The sequence below is a fragment of the Labrus bergylta genome, chromosome 20 (assembly GCF_963930695.1).
Source record: "Labrus bergylta chromosome 20, fLabBer1.1, whole genome shotgun sequence".
Classification (NCBI taxonomy): Eukaryota; Metazoa; Chordata; class Actinopteri; order Labriformes; family Labridae; genus Labrus; species Labrus bergylta.
Window position 1 is genome coordinate 21,420,046 of NC_089214.1, and position 25,277 is coordinate 21,445,322.

General features: G+C 43.6%; 1 protein-coding gene across 3 annotated transcripts in view; it reads right to left on the minus strand.

The window, feature by feature from the left end:
* The window catches only part of LOC109981977 (partitioning defective 3 homolog), a 377,174-nt gene that overhangs the window by 190,509 nt on the left and 161,388 nt on the right, over nucleotides 1-25,277 (minus strand). For all 3 annotated transcript variants that reach the window (XM_065949089.1, XM_065949090.1, XM_020630999.3), the window contains exons 6-7: nucleotides 5,472-5,581; nucleotides 4,148-4,231 (exon numbers count right to left, since the gene is read on the minus strand). In XM_065949089.1, the coding sequence (XP_065805161.1) occupies nucleotides 4,148-4,231; nucleotides 5,472-5,581 (194 nt within the window). The remainder of the gene's footprint in view (nucleotides 1-4,147; nucleotides 4,232-5,471; nucleotides 5,582-25,277) is intronic.

Here is a 25,277-nt window from a genome sequence, read left to right on the forward strand (position 1 = left end):
AAAAAAAAGACGCTACCTTTACCTTCATATCCCCCCCACCACCCCTCGCTCCCTCCTCTAAATAAATACATCAGTGAGCTCCGTTGGGGCTTTAGTTAGGCCCTGAGGATAACCGCATGCAAAGAGATCTGATGTGCGCTCACACAGCACAACTACAAACTCCTCCCGTCTGTATGGCGCTGCATGCCTGAGGTAGCAGGTAGACTGGCTGAGAGCTAACGTTCAGTGTCCTTGCATAAACTGACAAAAAAAAGTTTGGGGGGCTTTTACTTTTGAGAAATTAAAACTAATGATGAAATATATCGCAGGCCGAACTAAATCGAAAAGCCGAGCTAAGATTTACAAGATAAAAGTAAATTACACGGCAATCAACAGCTTGTCAGTGGCAAGGACATAAGCTGCGTGCTTTTCATCATTTCCACTTATTTTCCCATCGTTTCAGCGGACACATAAACAACAGCCCATTTAAATCCTGACCCTGTTTACTGCGGACGTCAAGGGCAGATTTACAGAGAGCTCTTTAGCATTTCAGCCAAACAGGAGCACTTTCAGAACATTGCCCTAATTGTCTGTATAATGTGGACGTCCACGCTCAGGCCACACACTCGTCTCAGCTCCTCGATGGAGGTAAACAGTTCAGCATTAAGCTGAAATGAAAGATCACAAAAGGCCCTTCCGTCCGTTCTTGGTGTCTGAGCCGGCAATCGGCAGGTCGGCTTAACTGTGTTGAACAGAGAGTAATTGCAGCCGCTGCGGAGGTGGACATGATTGTGCTTTATCTCCATGAGTGTTGGCAGCTTGAAAACAAAGTATTCCATGCCTGGATTATAGCATGGGCGCACTCTTAATGACTTCTGATCCGGTAGCAGACGAGAGACAGTACATAAAGGAGTTTTGGTTGATCCCTGATCGGCATTCAGAGCAGCAGCACGGAGGATTGGGGATGAAGCAGCATCTTTTAGAGATTGGAGGAAGATGCTGAATCTGTAAAAGCGCTATTATTGTGAGGACTCTAATGCAATGCCCCCCATCTCAGTTCCCCTCCCCGTCCCTTTGATGGGCTGCTTTTGTCGATTCTGATCAGTTACTCGGGGAAAGCAGAAGAGTGTGATGTGATCGAAATGGCGTTTTCACAAGCTGTCAGTGAATTTTTAGTAGTAGTAGTAGTAATCATTTATTTCGGTCACAAGAAAAAACAAAAACATTTTGACCGAAAAGGTGTAGGCTGAAGCTTTAGCTTATTTCACCTACCCTTGTTACACATCTTATTAATTAAGGCACTACTAGTTTGGTTAAAAAAAAAAACACAACATATTAGAACAAAATTTGTTCCAAGAATTTCTTTCAAAACAAAACAAATGAAAGTTGTCAGATTTAAGCACAACGACTCTGTACTTAGAGCAAACATCCAGCCCACTAAGTTCCACTTTTCTTCAAAAAAATCTGCATCAAAACTCTGAAAGTGTTTTGTTTGGCATTGCTCCACGTCGTGGCTGGGCAGCGGTGCTGAGAGATGATTTCAACGAGGCCACCTGTTCTCATCTAACGCCTTTAATCAAATAATAATCCAATCAGGATTCATTTATGAGCGGCAATTATGTCCGCAGTTTGTTTACAATTGAAACCGGTCATGGAATGAGAAGTTCATTAAGCAAAGAATGCATCTGCGAGGGTGTGAGGGTGTGTGTGTGCGTGTGTGTGTATGCATGCAGAGGACGAGCGTGTGTGCTTGGCACTCAGAATGGATCTGCACCTCTTAGAAATGCTGGGGAAGAAACAAGTAGACAGCGAGAGCCTGTGAGGGAACACACAGCTCAAGGTGAGTTCATAGTTTTCACAAAGTGCTCGGGTGTTACTCCATTTTCATTTTCAAGTATGTGTGTGTGTGTGTGTGTGTGTGTGTGTGTGTGTGTGTGTGTGTGTGTGTGAGTGTGTGTGTGTGTGTGTGTGTGTGTGTGTGTGTGTGTGTGTGTGTGCTTGTAGAGAGAGAGGGGGAGAGAGTATCTGCTGTAGTGACACAGCCTGTGTGCTCCCTCCTGCAGCTGTCTCCCCCTCCTGCCTGGATCTGACTTGACGTCAGTACAGTGAGGCAGGGTGCTGCCAGCCGGGGCTGGAGCGCCTGCAGTTCCTTGTTTGCTGTCTAGTTTTGCTGGCTGCCTGACCCCCATGGCCCTGGTCTAGACACTAATGACAGCCCGCTGAGCCTAATGCCTCCTGTCCTATAGCGGCAAAGCAAACAGGAAAGAGCCGGGCCAGGCCATTAGCATCAGCCCACTGACCAGACGCTAAGTCTTATCATGTCTCGAGTTAATTGAAGGCTCTGATAGCTATTAGTGCCAACCTTAGCTGATGGAGTAGAAATGTTCTGGCCAAGCAGCATTACTGCTACATCCTGGAAGATGCAGGCTGATTAAGCGGGAAGACAACAGAGATTAAAGGAGTATTCAGTCTTTTTTTTTTTTTTTAAACCTGGGCATTAAACTTAATGACTCATAAGAAGGAAAGGTTTTTGATTTGCTCAGGTGGACTGTTCAGCCAGCAGCTGCAAAACAAGCTGTAGAGGCTGCAACACCAGTCAGGAGTCTGTCCAATAAAAGAGCTTGTTTCAGTAGTGACAGGGTCTGATTTTTAATTTAAAGACATTTTATTAATTCCCTCCAGACCCTGTCCTCTGACTGGATATTCATGTTCTGGTTTGTTCTGGTTGACTCGGGACATTTCTGGGTGGGGAGCTGGTGTGTTTCCTCCAGCCAATGACAGCACAGCAGGTGAGTTTAGGAGTAGATACAATTCAGCTGATTGGATGTGATGCTTTTCAGTTTACCTTTCACCTGAGCACGAGGAGTTGGTCTGCTTCCTGTTGGACAGGCAAGGTGCCACACAGTCAGGGTTAGCTTGTGCTAGCGTGCGGTAGCTTGCATTTTAGGTCCAAGCAGTAAAGATAACACACTTTACTGCTTGTGTGAGTGTGTGAGTGTGCACTTCTGGAAGATGAGCCCAGGAGGAGGGGCCTAGTTTGACTCCACCTCCTTTAAATTAGAATTTAAGGCTTGACAGTTTTAAAACCAAAAACGTTTAGTCGATTTATTTTGCAGGCAAAGTCATCGACTTTGTTATTTAATTACTTTTTGTTCTATTTTGGATTAACCTCAAACAGTGAGGCCCAGATTAGGGATACAGAAACTCAAGGATAACACTTTCTAATAAACTTCTGGATTTGAGCAGAACTGCCTCATGTCAATCATCATGAATCATTATTTTCCTTCTCTGACTCGGGATAACTGTGGAAGTCAATCACAGAGGGTCACAGCTAAATATAGTTTCCTGACACTTGCTTATAAACAGCGATGAGATTAGTGTCCCATGGAAATGACACGCAGCAATCCCCAATGACAGCCGTCCTCCCTGCCTCAAATGTCATCCCATTTCATCTCCCCCGCTCTGCCTTCTCACCTCGCTCCCCTGTCTCCCTCTCCCAGCGCTGAGTAGTCACATTCACCTTGGTGTTGTGCCAGCAGTGGCTTGGCGTGCAGCAGGGATCTGTGTTATACACAAACCTTTTAGTTTGATTACATCTGGCCACTTCCTCTGTCCTTTATTTTGTCTGGAATAACTATAAACCGGCATGCTTTTCCTCCTCTTGTCCCCTTTCATCAACACTCCTCAGTGCTTAAAAAAAAAAGGTCTGAATCACCTTCAAGTGGAGCAGATGCCAATGTGATTAATGTTAAAAGAAAAGAAAAGCATAAAAACACAACAAAAACTGCAGGCGAGCACAAAAAACGACTTTCATATGTTTTCCTTCCCACTGGGGCTTTAGAGAAGATTTTGTATGTGAGCGTTTCCAGGGTTTGAGACGTGATGTTTCAGCAGTGAGAAAAAAAAAAAAAGATGGCAAAAAGAATAAAAGTGAGGGAAAAAAGACAGCCTACAGTAACATGTTTAAAGCAAACCAATATCAAAGAAACGCAGAGTTACAAAGTGAAAAGTGCAAAAAAAGAGTGAAATGATGAGTAAAAAAAAAAAATGAAAACAGCGTCCACAGGCCTGCAGACTGAAGGATGCAGGAGACATTTTGTACAGTGAAAGTAACTGTCTGCTGTTGTACACTGAGCTGCATTGATTGTGTTTTTTGGTTTTGTTTTACCTTACATCCTGCGAACTGTAAGGCACTACGTGGATCCCCAGGGGCCCTCCTTCATTGGACACCTCGACCGGCTTGAGCATGCCTCTGCGGGGCGGTGATGGATGAGTCCGAGAGGGCGAGAGGAAGGAAGAGACAGGGAGGGGGAGAGAGACATGCATGAATAACAAATAATAAGAATGACAGAAGAAAATGTTGAAATGTAAAAGAGGACACAGTGGATCAGGACGAGGCGCTGACGGGATGTCGGGGACGGGGGGGACCGGGGGGACCGGGGGGGTCGCTGCAGCTCTGTGCTGTGTGTTAAGTCATCTATTACAAAGTCACACCGGTGGACCTCAGGGTCGATTAGGGACCCAAATAGAGACTCCAATTAAGTGATTAAGATCAGATTGTTTTGCTAAAAGAGAACAAATTAATTGAAAAACGCGTGAGGAAAGGAGGCGATGGAGGAGGAGAAGGTTAGATAAAGACGTGAAGACAAATGGACGCTGACTAACCGGGATGCAGATGCAGTGTGAGGATGATGAGAGAAGAAGGCGTGGCCAGGATGTACTCTGTGTGTTGTTGTTTTTAATGTGGTTACATGACGGTTGGTCTCTAGACCTTTTTCAGGCTAGGATTCCTTCAATGATTAGTGAACAGAAGGAGCTGATTCATTTGACACGAAGTCAGTCATGAGAAACAAAACGACCAAAAGAACAGCCTCACATCAAACATCAGCGTCTCTCCAGCGGTCTGTAGTTCGACTTAGATGAGTAGCTTTGGGTCAATCTGGTAAAATGATGGAGTTAAAGAAGGAGGGTGTCGATACTAGTTTCATGATACTTTAAATTTCACTGAGGGGAACAAGGGACAGGTATTAAAAAATATTGCTGATAGCTGGTAAAAAACTCTATTACGAGTAGGTAATACTCCCCCTACTCAGGAACAATGGTTAGAGACAGTAGAGGAAAACTTCTACATCCTTTGAGACTGCAAGTAAACACAGATGAAAGTCAAGTGGGAGAAATGGACGTTATTCAGGACTCAATGCAGCGACCAGGACGATTTTATTTGAGTTCTCCTTAGACTTAGATCTAGGTCCTGTTTGTTTGTCTACATGTTCATTGGGATTTATATGTGAACAAACATTGAAAACACTGATACAAATGAAAGTGACAAAATGAAAGGAGGGCGACAAACTCATCAGCACTTGAGCGTCTGAACAAAAATAAAAGCTAAATGTTAAAGGAAGATGCACGCAGGGTTGGATTGTGTAATTTGGGCGAGCAGAGTGTTTAAATCATACTGTATGGTACACATGGAAGCGGAGGAGCTCACTCACTCAAGGCTAAACACAGGCGAATGTTCCAACGAGGAATCGGCCCTCCCCACCGGCTCGATCCGTTCAATCCTCCGTTCGTGTCTCCTCCGCTCCTCTTCCTCCTCCTCCTCCTGAAAACAAAGAAAGACAGAAAAAGGACCAGGCGTTATAATAATAATAATCAAACGATAGAAACTCACACTCTCTCTGTCATCATCTCAGTTTGTCCATGCTCACATCTCCTCCTCTCCTGCCTGCATCATTTCTCTAACATTTAATCCAATCACCTGAAGGAACACGTGAAGGATTTTAAACCAGAGGAGACTTTCAGTGAGGTGGAGATGCATGCAGCAGAAACATCTCTCTCTCCTCTGACAAAAACTTTATTGAATGTAGTTACAAAGTGGCTCTGATTGATGCTCCTTCTGCATCAATCAGGCATGGCCAGGATCGGGCCCTGCCGTCTGTTTTTGAGTAAAAAGGAAAGTCGTGCCCACTGTCATTTGTTTCTTTTACTCTCTTCATTCCATGTACTCATCTTCCTTCAGGCCCATTAGGCAGCGAGGCCGGGAGGCGGTAGCTTTTACAGGCCGGCCAGACGTCTGAGGACTTAACTAGGCTCTCTGTGAGGAGACGGAGCAGCTTCATGCTCTCCTTAATGGGGGATGAAATCTTTATCAGAGCTCTCTTTATGGGGATGGTACAAATAGAGCCGGGCACTTACATGCAGTGATGACAAGCTGCATGTAGACGGAAGACATATTTAATAACACAGGGTTCAATTTCAGCTAATCATCCTCCTCCTGCTGGATGTTAGTTACAGGAAGAGCTGGGGGATGTTCATCAACAAGTAAAGCATACACTGAAGATCAAAAGGAGAGGGCAATTTCAGATTTAGCTTTCAGTCCTGTTAGCGGCTGCTGATCCTTGTGTGTGTTTTTCTGTGTGTGTGTGTGTGTGTGTGTGTGTGTGTGTGTGTGTGTGTGTGTGTGTGTGTGTGTGTGTGTGTGTGTGTGTGAGCTTGTCAGCACCCAGACAGCGCGCCGTCTCCTCGGGAGGGTTCTTCTGAAACGCTTTGTTAGCCGCTCCTATTTCCCTGCTCTCTCACCCGTCACCTCGCTCTTTCTCTCCCTTTTACTAAAATGTCAAGCACATCCAAACAGGTCCTGAGCCCCCCCCCCCACCCCCCTCAACCCCCCCTCCCTGTGTTCTGTATGGAAATAGATTCAACCCCCTTTCAGAGGACAGGATATCTTTGGGAACACATCGGCATGGTAAAGATAGACTTGGTGCCTTTTTTATTTATTAGAGCTGGGGAGGGAGGGAGGGGGGGCTCTAAAGAGACCTCGTCTCACCCTGCCTGTCTGCACCCCCCCCCCAACACCCCGTATAAAAATGAGTCAGTCAGCCAGCCACCTCTGCCTTTAATTGCGTGTCAGCTGAGGGTCTTGGTGCCTTGTGGGGCCTTTCATTCACAGAACCTTTTTTTTTTAATGAAAGCCCCCCCCCCCCGAGAGGATTGATAGGATTTTTTTCTTCATACACATATATGATTTGCCACCTTTTAGAATCCATAAATAAAGACCGGCAGGCATTGAACCAAGAGGGGAGATAACATTGAACAACAAGGATGAATAAAACACCATATTGGGACTCGGGATGTGGTCCTCATTTCCTGACGGGCAGATCCTTGGAGGGACACATTTCTTACACATTCATACTTTACACTGCCGGTTCAGGACTCAAGATTTCTTTCTTTATTTATAAAATAAAAGTATCTGTACAGATAAACATTTATTATCAAAAACATATCACAAATTGACATATTAACACAATGTAGCTATTAGCCTTTAGCTGCAAGTAGGCTATAATATAGAAACAACTAAAATACTTAGTTCACTTATGGGTCAGCCTTGACTTTGAAAGAGACACAGAACCACTCTCAAACATCCTCCTGGGATGAACATGTGCTCGGCCTCCTGTGGCTAGGTGAGGAACGCACCTCAAAATAATGTCCCACCCCAAACTGCAACACAGAACATTGGACACTTCTGGCTGGGAACTCGGAATTTCTGACTTATGAGATCAACTAGATTGCAGCATTAGTGCTGAACATGTTTGTCTCATTAGAGCACAGATAGAGTAAAGAGGTGAGTAGACTCACAGTGTATCATCTCAGGATCTGACATGTAATTCATTTGGATAACAGAAGCTGTAAGCAACAATCTCCCATCCCTTAAGTTTGCTGAAGCAGCTGCTAAATCGTTTCTTCACGGCATCTCTCTGCTTCAACTGAATAAATAAACTTTTACGGTGTTTTAAATCAAAGTATCTGTGAATACTTGCACCAACTGGGAGGACTCTTTCTACCTGCAGCAGGCCAAAACCACAGAGTGAGCAGATCCAGCGTGTGAATGTGACAGACTGTTACTGTAAAAATGACACAAGTAGATATCAGAGCAGCGACAGAGCGAGCAGGTTTTTCTATTCAGGAATGTGCCAGGCGAACGGTGTGAAAAGCAAAAGGAACTGTGACAATGACACTAAAGGAAAGAGGAACTCAGTGATATAAAGAAAAGAAGAGATTTCTACTTGGAGAGGTTCAGAGTGAGTGAGTCATGGTGACGAGAGGACAGAGAAAGGACTCTGGGATGAGAGAAATATAACAGGAGAGGTTATGTGAAGAGCAAATTAGCTCAGCAAACTATTGTCGAAAAAGATGCAAACAAGTTTGTCCTTCATATGATGAGAGTGCCCCCCCCCCAACCACCTTCTGACTTTCCTACCAAAGACATGTGTTGAATAATCAAACTTCTTCAAACTTAATGGAGCTGAATGATTGCACAGTTTGAGCAGGATTCGTTTTAAGTTTTGTGAAAAACGTTTTTAACATGAAGACACTTTTGTGCTGAGTCATGATTCCATAAAGCTGAAACAAATAACACACCGGTTACCTTCAGGGATTTGGCCCTGTGTATTTTTAGAGAGTTTGACTTGGGGATTATTCTTGTTTATTCTCATTGGTCAACACGCCGTTTCAAACTTTTTAGGAGACTCTGTCTGTGTTAACCTCACAGCTGCTTTCATCTAAAGCCGTTTTCACATATACAATCCTGAAAGCATCTAGATCATTTCAGGAGGACTGCTCTGGAGATTCTCCTGACCTAGCTGTACACATATTCTCCTCACAGAGGGAGACTATCCCAATCTGACATGAGGGGTGGGGGCGGGGGGTCTCCTGAGGTAAGACTTGAGGTAAAGAAAACAAGGTGGAAGTAGCAGAAGAAGCAACAGAGTCCGCTACACGACACTATAGTGAAAATATCTGTCTTAATACCAATGCTATGTAGTCCAACAGAATCACAATAGCCGTTTAAATACATGCAGAGAGGTCGTGGCAGTCGCATGTTTACAGTCTATGGTCGTGCACCGATCACAGGGAATAAACGTCACCACACTATCCTACTGGTTCAAGGTGAATTCTCCAGAAAGTATCCTGCTGTGTTCTGGCAGGAGGCTGGTAAAAGAAACTCCAGGTGAAGCCTGAGTGAAAAATTCAGCTGTTTTGCGTTCACACATAATGCAGCTCCTCCTGAAAATACCAGGAGTTTTCTGCAGGTGGGAAAGCTCTATTATTGAGACTGACTATTGCCTAAGTTTGATGATCTGTTGGTTAGATCAGGCTCAGCTTGGCTACGGCTGTCAATTTAAAAAAAAACAAAGATTGAGCTTTCATACAGATTTCACGAGGCAGTTCTTATAAGACTCTGTTCAAGAATCAAATTAGAGTTTTTTTTTTCTACCAGCAAGGTCACAGAGCCTGGACAAGATTTACTAAAACTACACAAAAAACATAAAGCCTTGTCGGACCAAATATGAGAAATAATGTTCCTTTCAGAGTGACACACAGTGAAGTCCTTAAAGATATAGGACTTATTCCTACAATAGCTGAATGCTGAGTCGTTCTAAGAGGGTCTCTCTCTGCCCTTCTACTCTCTCTCTGCCCTTCTACTCTCTTCTTGTGTGTCTTTGTCTCCTCATCATTCTAAATCTCCCCTTTCGCCCTCTCTTAAAACCCTCCATTTCTTCTTCCCCTGAGTGCTTTTAGCACCCTGTTGATCCCCTGCAACACGGCTATTTCTTTTCTCCATAGCACTCAGTCGTAACTCCCTCCCTCACTCCTCTCTCTCTCTCTCTCTCTCGCTCTCTCTCTCTCTCTCTGTCTTTACAGTAGATGCCCTGATCTGTGGCCAAAAATCCAACAGCCTCTTTGACAATAAAGAAAAGAAGAAGAAAAGGGTTATAGGCTTGGCCATCGGACAGCTACAGCATTAGATTATTGAGACTCGTATATTAACAAAAAAAGAGAAGATAGAGTAAGAGAAAGAGAGAGAGGAGAGACAGACAGGGGGAGTGAGAGTTGCAAAGTGCAGAGTCTTGTCACCTTCAAATGGACAGACATGTTAGAACGGTAAAAGGACCAAGGAGAAAGAACGGGAGTGGGGGGGGGGGGTGCCTAAAGGTAGCAGCTGCTCAGAAGGGAATATGCTGCACAAACACACACACGCACACACTCATTATGAACCTCACTGCTGGAGGGTCGGGGCAAAGGGTGTGTGTTGAGGAGCTGTCATCCTCTATCAAACACTGTCCTAAAGGAGACCTATTGTAAGCCTGAGTGTGTGTGTGTGTGTGTGTGTGTGTGTGTGTGTGTGTGTGCGTGTGTGTGTGTGTGTGTGTGTGTGTGTCATGCCATTAGCCATCGGCAAGTACAACATGTAGCTGTTAGGGGAAAAGGGGGGTTAGGGTAGGGGACTCCCTCCTGAGCCCTTCCCCACGTCAAGGGCTTAACAAGGACAGGCTCAAAGGTTACAGCGAATGGTGTTTCTGGCCAGCACCCTCCTTCAGGGGTGGAGGTCCACATCTGTATGACGGCTTCATGTGAAGAACAGGCCTCTCTGTCAGACGATGTCACACGTTCCCTTTACAATGGACGGTCTGTGCTCAACAGAACAATGGAGGGCCAAAGAAACAGGATATAGAAATGTCCCAAGCTGAACAATGTACAGAGCTGGTATGAGAGAATAAAGGAAACAAGCAATTTAAGCAGAGCATTTAGCAAAATCGCTGTTAAAATATTTACAAAGTCCGCCCCGCCTCCTGATCTGGCGGGCTAAAAAGCATGAAACATTAATGGTGCAAGGTGACACACGCCCCTTATGGTAACATTAAACCAGCCAAAGGTAACAAACGATGGCAACATGTTAAAACAATCTTGTTTTCAATGAGCAAGGGGAAAAAAACACTCAGAGGGTTTTCCACTCCTTAGCAAAAGGTTAAAGAACCATAATTGCGCCCTCATTACCTCCGGTAATGCAATTTGACTAAACACTGTACAACAGACAAGACCAGACAGGACTTCACAGTACCGCTGTATTGGACAATGGCTTTGACATGCAAAGACAAGCTGCCTGTAATAACTCCTAATAGTCCAATTAAAGTCCCTTTGACCTCGCAATGAAATTACAAATACTTCTCTATGGTAACCAGCGCCAGAGCCCTGCTGTTTTCAATCAGGAGTTTAAAAAAAGCTTTATGACATTGGATAAAAAAGATTGTTCACCTTTATTTAAGGTCCATGCATGCTGTTGAGTCAAATGCACAAATGTCTGCATGTATCTGTCTTTAATCAATAAGCATAGTTTCACATGTCGTGCATGCTTGTTTTGGTCTGTGGGGAATATTAAGGCACGACAGGGACAATATTTGTTACACATGTCACATCTTTGTCTGCTTAGATTTGCAAGCTCAGCTTTAACACATTTTCAAGCCATTGGTTGCACGCCTCTCTTTTTGGGTGATATGTCAGTCTGAAGTTTTTCCATTGAATTCTGAATTAAGCTGGATGGATATAAACATAAATTAGATTAATAAAAATGGGAACAAATGGGCCCAGATTGGAAATGGAATCCACACAAGTTGCATTTTAAATGTTCCTTGGAGTATCTTAACAAAGTCAGAGTATGGCACCATTCCTCCCCAAAGATATGTTTTACCTACATATTTGATAGTAATGAGAACATATCTAAACCCCTCTATGCTGGGATGTTGGTGTTGCTGAAGTTGGTGACACAGGGGAGCAATGTTGTTGACAGAGCAGAGGGAGAGATGTGAAAGTTGGCAGCTTTAATTAACTCCACATTTGGAGGGAGCTAAGCGATGCCATTTCTTTTCTTTTTTTATGTCACAAAGAAGACGTTGCTTGGGATGATTTTGAATCAGTGTCCTCATAAACTTTATCCAGCTGATGTCACAGTTTGCAGCACATGTCAGTGAAAAATCAAATCAGAAACAACACAGAGAAGTTCCACTTTCATTCCATCTTAAAAACAACTGTATCATCCATCATTTCAGTAATTGGTGAAAACGTCTAATCTAAAAATGGCTTCCTTATCAGTCAAAAAGATCCCAGATTAAATATGTTCTAATTCTGATTGGGGTTGTAAAATATAACTTGCATTAATCTAATTTACCAATATACCAAAAAGTCACCAATGTTCCCGCTGGTCATCTGTTAAGGCCGTAATGTTTGAGACATTATCCAATCTCTACAAGTGAAAAGAGAAAAGTCAAAATCACTGGGAGAAGAGCAGCTGCCTTCACCAGCTGCTGCTGGACGGTGTATTCAGTGTGTAGGATGACCTGGACATAGCTGTGACAGAATGTACCACACATGGATTATTCTTCACGTTACAGAAGGTCCTTTATTCCCCCAATCCATCGCCTCGGAGAAAACTGCCACCAGGGGCCGAATTATGCACCAAAATGGCCCCTCTGAATAGATTGGACATGACTGTTGCACCCAACAACCCAGCTCCACCCTTTTTTTTTTTTTACCATTCTTAACCCTTCATTCCCCACCAGCCCATAGGAATCCAACACCATTTAAACAACCCATATATCCCACTAACAGAGATGGTGCACCTCTTATTTACATTGATGTTGGGGATAAGGGAGCGTTATAATGGGCTGGGCGGAGAGCTAAACTGGTTAGTGGAAGATGAAAGGGTCATAATGACCTCCTTCATTTGACCCACAAGTCCATTAATTGGCTCTTAATGGGTGTCAGCAGGGAAGCAAAAACCAGTTTCAGCATACTTTCTTATCATCTTTATATAGTTATGATCTTAATGTTCATGCGGATATAAGCTAATGGTGATTTCAGTGCTCAGCGGTGTGGGTTTGTGTTTGGAAGGGGAGCTAAATGTATAGAGAAGATGCGGCCCAAAAAAAAAAACGGCTCAGTGAAATGTTTCATTTTTTGGCAAACTGTGAGCTCCCCGTTGGACTGGAAAGTACAAATCTGGAAGAAAATCAAAGCGGTGTGACCCTGGTGTCTGCCGCCTCTTGCTTTATATAAGAGAGAGAGAGAGAGAGAGAGAGAGAGAGAGAGAGAGAGAGAGAGAGAGAGAGAGAGAGAGAGAGAGAGAGAGAGAGAGAGAGAGAGAGGTTGTGATACTGCTGTCCTATGTTTGTGTGCCAAGGGGAGAAGCCGAGGCAGTGCCTGTCCTCTGATGAAGACATGTGTTGTCTTTCATATTTCACACTTTTTCACCAGAGGGCTCCAGACTCATCCAAAGGAGGGTCCTCACATTCCAGATTAAATGAGTTATTCCTTTTGATAATGAGGAGAGGGAGTCACATATGTGTTGTTGTGTTGGGTTAGGACAGTGGGGAGTCTGGTTGTATCAAGAACCTGTTCTGAAATGAAAACGCTGCTGCCAGATTTCTAAGAAGATGTGTTCACAAACAATCCTTTTGATTCCTTTTTCCTTTTAAAGAAAGTCTACACAAATAACTGTCATGCAATTTAGGAAGTATGCAACTATCAAAGGATTTTTCACCAGTGTGGTTTTATTATGCAATGTTTTTTTGGGGGGGGAATTTTCTTAGCCATTAGTCCCCTACCTTGGACATCAGATTCATGATTGCTGTATGTTACAGACAGGCCACACATATATGTGGCTTCTGGGGATATGCATGGTATTCTTTAATCCCAATTGGCCAGGTTTAATGGACCTCCTCCATCCTCCAACACCTCTTTTTAATCAACAAAGTTGTCCAGTCTTTAAATCTGCCTTTCTTTGTTTGGTTTTGAAGAGACAGGCTTTTGGCTCATAAAAGTTCAGCCTCTGACGGGGATTTACTTCAAGCAAATAACAGGGACAGACAGGTTCCTGATGCTGTTAAGCAAATTAGATCAGAGATGTGAGGCTGCATTTTTCCACATCAGGACGGAGGGAGGGGAGGGGGTGCGAGATGGACAGTGCCGTTTGAGGCTGACATTTGGGAAAACAAAGGCCCGTCTCTGTATTTACTCTAATCATTTTCCCTCTTTGTCTCTCTGCTACAATCTCTGTCTCTTCTTTTGTCTCCGCCTCGGCCAGTGAGAGACCTGCCGTGTGTGGAATACATCATCTGCCAGCGCCTGTTTCATATCAGCCCTGGACTGATCTATCAATGACACAGCTCCCTTTGCCTTTGCCCACTGTATCGTTAAATTGCACTTTAATTAAATTAGGCCTGCTAATTATGAGGACTTAAATCAATCACCAGGTCAATAACAAAGGCTCAAAGCGCGCGGAGAGGCCCGAGATTTTTTCCAAACCTCATCAATAACGGCCGCAACCCGAGCAGACCACTCCTGTAGCAGAGAGCCGGAGGTTCAAACGGGTAGGAATTACTGCCAATTGAGTTATCGTCACTGGCTTTTGTCTCGAGCGCTTCTTTCTATTGTACGCCCTGAGAATAATATTGTTTGAATATATAAGTACTCAAAGTGCTTCAAAGAGTTTGAACGTGCATGGCGTCTTGCATCGGAGTAGCACTTCAAAGGGGCTGTTTAAAGCAGATTTAGGACTTCTGGTGAATAACGGTTCAAAGAGATATTATGACTTTTTGGACACCTGGTTTAGGTGAAGGGAGGTGTTTCTGAACAGATAATCCTGGGGGTTTGAGCGTGCAGCCCCACTGAGCGGACGGTCCCAGCTGAATCTTTACCCATGCATTAAAAAGAGCTCTGCGGTGCTTTTCACAGATTAATCATCGTTCTGGGCTTATTGAGTGGGAGGACAGTCCGCTTTCCACTGCTCACAACGTTTAATCCATCTTTCAAACTGTGAAGGTCAGTGAGCCAACAGTACCCCTGTTGAAATAATTGAGGGTGTTTGAATTTCAATGAGGGCGCCCGTGGTTTGGATCTGGATTGTAATTAAATACATTTTCCTTTTTTATTATTAGCATTTTTATTTTTTGGAGCCGCTGCTGCAGTTAAGCAAGTGGACACCACACTGACTTATTGAGTGGAAAGGTGGCTGCAAATAAAAGTGCCAAATTTTGTAATGGCAGATCAAAATGAAAGCATTGGGACAGAGCATGTGCAGAGCAGCTATGTACACACGAGTCTCGATCATTTTCTCAAGGATTTTTCTAACATGCTGTGACCTCAAACCCTAAACGGACTAAACATGTTGAAGAAGACGGGATGATGTTGAACTATGAATAATTAAGGGGAAGGTAAAGCTTTGGTACACATTGCAGTGAGTTATTACAGGAGGTGAAGCGTCCATTCCACAGATGAGCAGTTGTTTGCTGCCTTGTTTGAGCAGGTGGGGTGGGTGGCGAGTGAGGGGCTCATCTGTAGTGTCATGGGAGCAGTGGGGTGGAGGAGGGGGGCATTTTCCATTTCATTTTAATTGGAAGCTGAAATTCTTGGATAAAAGGGGGAGACAGAAAGCCATTTAGCCGAGTCTTTGCTCTCATGCGGGGCTAAATGAAGAGGGGAGTTTGGAGATGAGGGGCCTGTGGAGGCCAGTAATGAAGAGAGGTCCCAAAAGACTCCCGGACAGCCATGTTAATCTAGTGGCCCCTGTATTGTGGGGCGGTCTGTGGGTGGGTGTTTTAATGGAGAAGGAAGAAAAGACGAGGGTTGGAAAGGAATAGGATTTTCGGCTGCCCTGTTTACAACATCCTGGTAATTTATTCTTTATCAAAACTCTTGTTTTGTGTATTTATGATGGGCTTATGTTGTGGACTGGAATCACTGCGAGATTAGAGGAAATATCAGCACATCAAAGGGTTGAGCGCGTAGAGCTGAAGATAATTTCTTTTGCTAAAAAAACGAGTGATCGTAATCGCTGACAAGATAAGACCAAAGAAAGAACTTTACTGTCACAACAAACCAGACGGATCAGAACTAAGAGAGTGGGTTTGCAGCATGTAAACAGTGTTAATGAGAAGACGCACCTTCATCACGGGGAACCCTGCAAGCAACAGGTTGTCATCCAAACCTGTCAAACACGGCAGCTTTGTCAGGGGTCTAAAGCTTCTAAATATGCTTATACAGCACCTCTCTACTGACAGTTTTGTACATGCAGGGCACAAGGTTCAAATAACCGATAGTCGATGTGCAACTTTAGGAGAAATGTGTTCAATAATTCAGTCATGTTTGCAATACATGCAACAGGTCTGGTAAATAAACTGCACTTATATATCGCTTTTCTAGTCTTTCAGCCATTCAAATGCTTTTACACTACGTGCACATTCACCCTTTAACACACTCAAAACCCATCAGAATTCAATACACGCACACACATTCAAAAGCTGATTGCAATGCAAAGAAGGAGGAATCTCTGGTGCTTCAGCCCCTCCACAGATGGAGATTGTTGCGTTCAGGGAACGACCGTAGTCGTTTTTAAAGAGGATTAAATGGACTCCCACAAACAGGCAGAATCCAAAGAAAATACTCGAGCACCAGAAACCACTCAAGCTAAGTCAACTTTTTGGAGACACATCTGATGCTATGCCTCGGGGGCTTCAAAGTCTGGCCCAAGTTTATGTTGACATGTGGACTGCTGAAGCTGGGGATCTAACCACAGGCCTTGCAATTGGTGAACATTGTCTTTGCATCAATCCAGAGCCATGCTGATATGTAATGGTACGTTAAGGAGGACATATAAATATTTAATCAATACAAATAATAAACTGTAAAAACGAAATGTGACAAACATACAGCCGTTTATTGAAGTAAATTCTAATTCAAAATAACTTTGACCTGATTCCACATCAATCCCGTCAAGCAGACTAACCTGCTCTTCATACTTTAAGAACAAAACAAAAAGCCATCCAGAACAGAGGTAAGAGAGATACCTAGAGCATCATATTTTGAAGTAAAGGTCTGCAGACTTGCTGATTTTGAGGAGTTGTAAGTGAGTACAAGCTTAACTCAAGAGCAAACCTAAACACCAAAGTAGCAGATCACATTTTTGCCTCTCACAACAGCAGCTGGAGACCTGACAGCCCAGACGACAAGTGGACCACCTCACATGTCTCTGGTCCACCATTTTTAAATGGAAAAGGCTGTCAAGCGTGGTTGTGGTTTTAAGTCATGAATGTGTGTGGGAATATCGGGGGGATGTTGTGATGGACCTCAGCAGGGGTGCTATTCCACACAACAGCTCCCATGTCCAATATACCGCGGCCATAAAGAGGAGAGGATTCCAATGGAAAAGTGCTCTGCAGGGAGACGCACGGCTCATTACAGAAGTGCTCCTTGCTGGAATGACACCATTACCTCCATCTGGGCTGCTTCAAATTCAGTGTGGGCATCTAGTCAGGAGATGCTCAGAGGATTAGACCAGACATTGTGCTTTTTTTACTGCAGAACATGTTTTTGAAGGCTTTTCGATGTTTTCAGACAGCTGCTTGTGTCCTCTCATTGCACTGAAATATGAGGATTAAAAGCCGCCTCAGATGGAGAATCTATCACATGCAGCATAATGGTATGAAAGCTTAAGTACATTCTCATTGGAGGCTTCTTCAGTCAAGCGAGATATCATTTGTCTTATAGCTGATGAATGCATGTGTTGAAGGGATGCTTCAACTCCATATATTTAAGCTCTAGCTGGGAAACATCAGCTTTTAAATAAAAATAAAAGTAGACCTTTTGTTGCCAATATTTGTACGACTATGAACGTCTGTGCGCTCTGAACGGTCATTCTCGTCAGAAGGTAATATTGTGAATAAATAGAGAGCTGCACTCGATCCCAATCAAGAAGGGGCAGACATTATAAGATTACAAGTCTTCTTTCTGCTCCTTGTCATTCAAAATTTGAGATTTTATGTTATTTTATTTTATTAACTTTATTGTTTCTTTGAATTAAATAAAATTCACAAATAAAATAAATAAAATAAGTTTCTAGACTTGTGGGGGGGAGGTGTGTTCGAACGTTACTTGAAATATTCTATATGCGTTCAAAGTTAATTTTCCTTTGAAGTGAAAATAATACCTGGTGCAATTCAAAGTGGAAGGCGACCCTGCTACACCTGTTTGGGAAAAATAAATAATTGTTGATTTTCCCACAAACGTCCCTCCTCCTCCATCTCCTATAGCTTTCTATTTTCTGTTTTCCCATCTCCTTGACTCTGAACTGACTCCAACTCATTCCTCTGCGTTTACATCCAACTGTGCCCACTTTTGTTCCTCAGATGATACAAATGAATCGGGTCTCTTTGGTCATGATACAGTCCCCGTCTCATGTTTCTCTGTGGCCCCGAGTTGTGGATGTTTACTGTCCACCGGGGCCTTATTACATTCCTTCAGAAACTTAAAAGCATTGACCCCCCCCCCCCCCGCCAATGGGACCTATAAAATGGTGAGAAAAGCCTGTTGTGACAATGGACCTCATTGTCTTAGAGTGGAACTCATTTGGCACTCTGCAGAGAGTGGAAATGTGCGGCATACTAAAAAAAAAAAAAGCACTGAGGGAAAAGGGGGATGAGAAAGTGGGAGTGAGGGACTTCGCTCGTTCAGTCTTGAAATTCAAAGTCAGTGTCAGGTATAGAAGGAGCAAGGCTGCATAGGAAAACTCTCATTAGCATCCACATATTTTGTTCCTATGTATTGGTAATGGTGGATATCATGATCCTTTTAAAGAAGACTTCAATTTCAGCTTGAGTATTATCCCAAAGGAAATTAGATTCACCAAGAATAAATTAGACTTCTTCTTGTCCTGGCTCCCAAGAAGAGTGTGATTAGTTGTAATTTATACACAGTATTCAGGGGGAAAAATTAGTTTGTGATTTGGAAAGTGCATCTGTCTTCATCCTTCAGGACGGAATAAAAACTAAAAGAACATGAGAACATTTTGGAGCCTGTCTTACAGTATAGGAAAGACAGTACTGTCTTCATATTATGAAGAAGAAACATGGCAGACCAACGTAAATGTTGGGTTCAAGGACAAGAACGATTTACGCCTTTAAAAGACTCAGCGCTTTCCCCAAACGCCTTGACAACACCCTCCCTGCGAGAAGCCAACTGATTCAACTGAAACTGAAGGAAGATGTGCATGAAATGATTTCAGCTTATGAAACAATGTTACGAGCGTGCCTCTCACTCTCACAGCTTTGTTCTGTGCTGCCCACGCTGCTTCGGCTCCACGCTGGCGGCCTGGTTTTTTAGTCCCTGAAGTCATTATAGTCTCCGGCTAAAGGTGCCCCTGCTCCCTGTGAGTTGTGGGTAATGAGCTGGCACCCCCCTGCCCGTGTTCAATTATTCTCATTGAGAAAGTGATTTCTCACTTCACGGAGCAAATCGGAGAAAGGGGAAAGCGTGAACTCTAATCAAGAATTAACAAGTTCACAAACCGGCAGTGCAGACAGGGATGGTCACCCTGACAATGAAGAGGTGGTGAAGGTGTGGACAGAAAACAAGGGGAAGAGGGAAGAGGAGGGTAAAGGGATGGATGAGTTACATACACAGACGTTAACAGATACGTCACCTGTCCCTGGAAAACCTTGGTTTTCAGTACGGTACGCGGTTTTAAGGCGCCCCCACACAGTTTTGGACCCCCCTCAGTTTGCCAGTTATCAGGTCAAACAAAACAGGTGTTGCAGTGATGGAAGCAGGCAAGAGAAGTGGTTCAGATAGAAGTGATTGTACCCGACCTAAAAAGCCTCTGCATGTTTCTAATAAGCTCCACGAGCAGAAACGTGCTCAAACTAGGATCAATATTGGAGATGCTTTTGAAAAATGGAGAGAGGTTAGAACACAGAAAGGTTTACAGACCCATGCAGAGCTGGATAAACACTGAAGCTTCAGAGTCCACCACATGGTGACCTGCATGAGCATGGACTCTACAGAGGAGGGTGGAGGGGGAGAGACAGCTCTCTACAATGTTTAGAATTTGGACTGCAGTACTCATTTTAAACACTAGGTGTCAGAGTTACATACTGCTCCTTTTAGATGAGAATCGTTTCATAACTCTAGTATTACATCGATTAAGAAATAACTTTAATTCTAAACTAGACTTTATCAGTCACAATGGAACATCATGATTAAGGTCCCTGTTTTCTGAAGTTTACTTTTAGTGTTCTGATGCATTTCCTCACTCAAAAAAAAAAAATGCTTGAAGGAATAAGAATAGTTGTTAAAGCCCAGGGCACGTTTATGCATAAAAACAGTCAAAACTGAAAACAAAATATGGCATAAAAAAAACTCACAGGAGCTTCAAACAACATTGCTATCAGGCTCCTGAAGCCTGAATCAGTCAAACTCTAATCTGAACTGCCAAGTCACACACACTCACATCCAAACACAGCCTGCAGAGCAAGACAGGTTCAACATGTTCAGGCTACAGCTCAGCAGATACAGAAACGTGTTGGAAACTTATGACAAAGAAAAGTCTGCTGTCTCCTCTGTTCAAATGTGATAAGAAGGGGGACACTATTTGCACAAATCTTAATAAAGTAAGAAGAGCAAGAACAGGAGGTATGAGACTCGGCCATGGAACAACATATGGTGACAGCCTGTTTTGTCTTTTTTCCTTCTGTCCCAAAAGACACTAATTCACAAGCCTTAACATTTGTGTCTTTGTCTCACTTTGAGTTGAAGGCCATTTCACGCGCTGTCCTTGGGAAGTACTCGTTTCTGCTGTGTTATATGTTTGGGATTCAGCTGTGAAAGTTGTTCTGAATTGTTAAGCACCTTCTTTGTTCGTTCTTAAGCTCTGCCTATTTCTTTAAGTCTGTGTTGTGCATGTGAAGGTGAGACATGAGACATCCTGAAAACTAGACTCAGAGGGTCGAGTGAGCTATGAACAATTCATATATTAAAAGCACAGTTCATTTTCTATGCATATCATGTTTCCTGTGTACACTCCTCATAAACTAACAAGTAACTGATTCAAACTCAAACCACCAGTTTTTTATTAAAGGTGACATATTCTCCTCCTCTTCAATCAGTGTAAATAAGTCTCAGAGCTCCTCAGAACATGTGTGTGAAGTTTCTTGTTCTAAATCCACTCTGATCCTGTATTTGATCATGCCTATTAACCCCTCTATTTCAGCCCTGCTCAGAACAGGCTGTTTCTGTGTCTGTACCTTTAAATATGTAAATGAGCTGTGTCTGACCACGCCCCCTCTCTGGAAGGGCTCGGTTGTCTTTGACTTTCTCGCTCCATGTCCTATTGTTTACAGTGAGAAGGCAGACTCAGAGGGCAGAACAAACACCTAGCTGTGGGAGTGTCACCCACCTGGGGGGGGGGGGGGGGCTACTGCCCTTTGTGATGTCATGAAGGGAAAATCTCCAAACGGCCTGTTTGAGCACACATTTTCTGAAAAGTGGAGCAGGTAAAAGACAGAGAGAGTGGACTTTTCTCATCATTGGGGGGTTTGTAGATATACATATTTCTGTTAGAAAAACCATGGTGACGTGTAATTTTAACACTTGACCTTTAAAAAGGATACTTTTTTCAACTTCAATGAGGTCAAAAGGTAGTGGAGTACATTGACACATGGCCACAATTACTTAAAATTAGGTTGTTATTATAAATTAACTAGGTTGTTTTCACTTCAATCAAGTATACTACAAGTCAACACGAGGCTAAAGTGAAGAGACCTGTCCCACTTAAACGTGAAAAGAGGAGGTGACCAGTGCTAAATGATGCTTAAAAAGCAGCGCAGGCCTGGTGGGAAATGGTAGAAAATAAACCTCCTCTGGTGCGTCAGGGGTCATGGAGCTGCGGCTGGGGTTCAGCAGCAAGGGATAATTAAGAGAGAGACGACCATTGTGACGCTTCGGGCTCCGTTGTTCTCACTCAGGTCCAAGGCTGGACTGGAGAGTCTCCTGTGAGCTGCTGTTCACACAGCGATCACAGAGGAGCGGATAAAAAGAATGTATAATGTGCGTAGACATGGTCACTTTAAGTCTTCATTTCTTTTTCCATCAGGGAGTTCTTTAGAGATTATTCCAATCAGTAAACATTTCATCTTTAACCTTTAGGAGAGTCACAAAAGATGTCTAAGAGTTTGATTAAATTACAAAAATTACACTAGTACGGGGAGAATTAGGGATTTAAAATAAATTGAAATGACTCAATCTTCATATATCAGATTTTTTTTCTCATTTATGGGAGAAGTAAACATACCAGATTGCAAACTTAATTTCTAGCCAAATGTAGCTCCAATGTACAAAGCAAAAAGCTGCAGTTCAATGTGTTTTGTTTTGTGTGTTTGCTTTGTTCTTGGTGTCAATGTAGAATACACAGCAACACCCACTGGTCAGCTCCACTGGGCAGCACACAGGAAGACGATGATAAGAACATCTCGTATGCATAGTTTGTAGTTTATATGTTCAAACATGCACAACAGCACACGCTACTGCTGCAACGTTTGTCGTGTCTCAGGAGGAATAAAGAAGCAGTCGTGGGTAAGGAAAAGGTTCCTCTCTGCAGAAACAGAAACATGACTGTGTGTACCTACTGCACTGCTCAGGAATGTGGGTCTCCGACTCCTGCACACAACAACACCTCCGACCTGCTCTTTATCAAACATAGGCACAGATTCGTCTGAACTGAATGCACACACACACACACACACACACACACACACACACACACACACACACACACACACACACACACACACACACACACACACACACACACACACACACACACACACACACACACACACTGGAACACACTGGAGATATGAAAGATGAAGGCAGACGACGTGTGAAGTTGGAGAGGAGAGCTGAACTGTTTCCAAGTCACACAGAGAGTCAGGTTCAGACACAGAGACAAAGAGAGAGACACAGTGTCACTCAGGCAGAGTTTTGGAGTTACTGCAGTGTTTTCTCTCCACGCTCAGCTGCTCTAACATTGCCTGCAGCTCGCCTCGGGCTCTGCACACAGTGTGGGCTTTAGCAACGAGCTAGTCAGGAGAGCAGGTGAACTTCACTCACCAACGAAAGCACAGAGAATTAAATACTAACTTTGCCTCTATTTGACTCGCCCAAGGGTTTAAGCAACATATTTTATTGTTTTTATTTTATTTGTTCTGTTGCTACTTAAGTTTTTCTTAAGGCCACACCAAGCAGACGGCAAAGAACTGGTTGTGATGAAGGCACGTGACAGGAAATAACTCTCCATGCCAGCAGGGGGCGGTAGTCCGTTGTTATGATACGAGAAGACCATTTTCACACCACTGTCGATCACCACTCGTATTATAGGTAGTCTATTAATGTAGAATAATGTCTGATAAAAAGTTGAAAATGGCGCTGAAGAGGCAGAGGAGACAAATAAGGAGAAACCACACTAATCGGTGAAAGCATGGATACTACAGCGGCATGCTCAAGGGGCTTTCCTGAACCTGAGAGGAGAGCTGGAGAGAAATGAAACCTCCAAACAGCCAATCAGAGAGATTCCTCTCACCGACCGCAGATTCAACATGTCGAATCGGCAAAAAAAAGGCCGACGGGGGTCAATGGGTAGCGACGAAGATGGACACATCCCAAAAAGTAGGGTGACGACCGCTCACCGACAGTCCAACTGGGACTGATGGCCGACCATCTCCTTGGTGTATCAAATTGAATTCCACTGATGGAGAAACTTTCATATCACTGAGATTCACAAATACTAGAACTCATATTTGCAAACTTCTTCTTAGTAGAAAAATCACACATATTCATATAATAATTAAGCAGACTTTTAATCATGCAACAGTAGAGCTGCACTCACTCACTCTACCAGCTGTAAGCTTCTTACTGAAAGGACAGAAACAGAAAAATAACAATCTGTTGCAGAATCAGTTCACAAATGCCAATCTGTGTTTGTTTGGCGACAAATCTTTGATGTGAGAATAGAAAAAAGGAGAGGAGTGTGTTCCCGCTGCGTCTTTAGCGGCTTGAAGTTGAACGGACTCGTCTCCTTTCATCACGCTGGCTCTGGGCATCTCGCCACTTTGGTTTCCTTTAAAACTCGCCAGACAAGGTGTCTCATTTAGACAACAAAGAGAGGGAGGCACTCTGACAGTCTGAGGCCTGATCAAAGATGTCTGATCAGAGCTGCACACAAGGCTGTTGACTCCGTTATGTAACACTTTGGATTTATCTGTGTCCCTCTCAATCTTTCTCTCTTTTTTCTTTGTTATATGCACAAAATAACAAATATCTCAACAACCCCAGTATGATGTGAGCAACCCCGTGATTGGGTGTTTTATATATTACACATGAAAATCAGTATTCATAAAATCTCCATGTGAAACTCTTAAACTCTGAACGTCCTACATCTCGTTCTACCTTCTTGTTAGCGGGTTGAATCCCTCTTTGATTGACAGCTGGGGTCCGTCTGGCCTCTCATACAGCTCATGATAATGGCCTCCAGTCCCTCATCAAGGCCACAAAATAATACAGTGGAGAGGCACTCAGCCAGATCCTGATGAGTGTGTGTGTGTGTGTGTGATGCTGAGCGGGGAGGCCCATTAGCATTCATCAGTGGGATAATAGGCCAGCGTTAATGTCAGCTGTTTATATACAGAATCACTCATAAAGCCGTGGCTCACATAGGCTGAGGGAGCATGCATTTTTCCTTGCCACATTTGGCAAGGTGTGTGTATGTGTGTGTACGTGTGAGTGAGTGTAAATGTGGTCGGGTGGTGAGGGATTGTGGGCCCTGAGCTCCTTAAGTCTTAGCAGTTTGGCATTAAAGTGAATTTATTGACTGCTTACACAAACATGAGGGACCGTGTGATCAGCACGTCCAGAGACTGGGCGCAAAAGCGTCTGTAAACAACGCCGACCAAACAGGAGCCTTCACCTGGATAAAAACACAACTTTGAAGTGGGTCAAAAATGGTCAGAAATTAACAACTACCAAGCACCAAATGTGGACGACAGGATGCAACAGTTTTCTCTTTCATCCTTCTCATGCCTCACGTTTTATCACCTGGATCCACTTTGTCCTCTTAAATGTTTCAGGGTTCAGTTTGGATATTTGTAAGAGCTACTTTCTGGGGGTTTTCACACTGTTGGAAGTGTTTATATATGGAAGTGACGAGGAGGCACATCAACAACCTCAAGGGAGAGCAGTTATTTGTTTCCCTTCTGATGTGGGCGGGACTTAATTGCGCTCTACCTCTATGCTGAATATTTGCACAGACTAAAACAAAAGCAGCACCAATCACACACCACACCATTTACTGACAAATTCCCCCACATGCGTGTCAGCTCCATACCAGAAATGCAGAGCCCTCTGCAGCAGATACCCGAGGCTTCTATGTTTGCCGGATGCCGGAGCACGGCGCATCCATTTACCACCGAGCAGATCGAGGGAGACAGGAAGTCAGCCACCAAAAACAACATCTGGTTTGTTTTCAGAATAAAACACTCTGTCTTGACGGCTTGGCCTTCTGTGTGTTTGTTGATGTGTTTAGAAGAATTTTATACCACATTACATCTTATTATCTAGCTCTGATTCTGTAATTACCACAG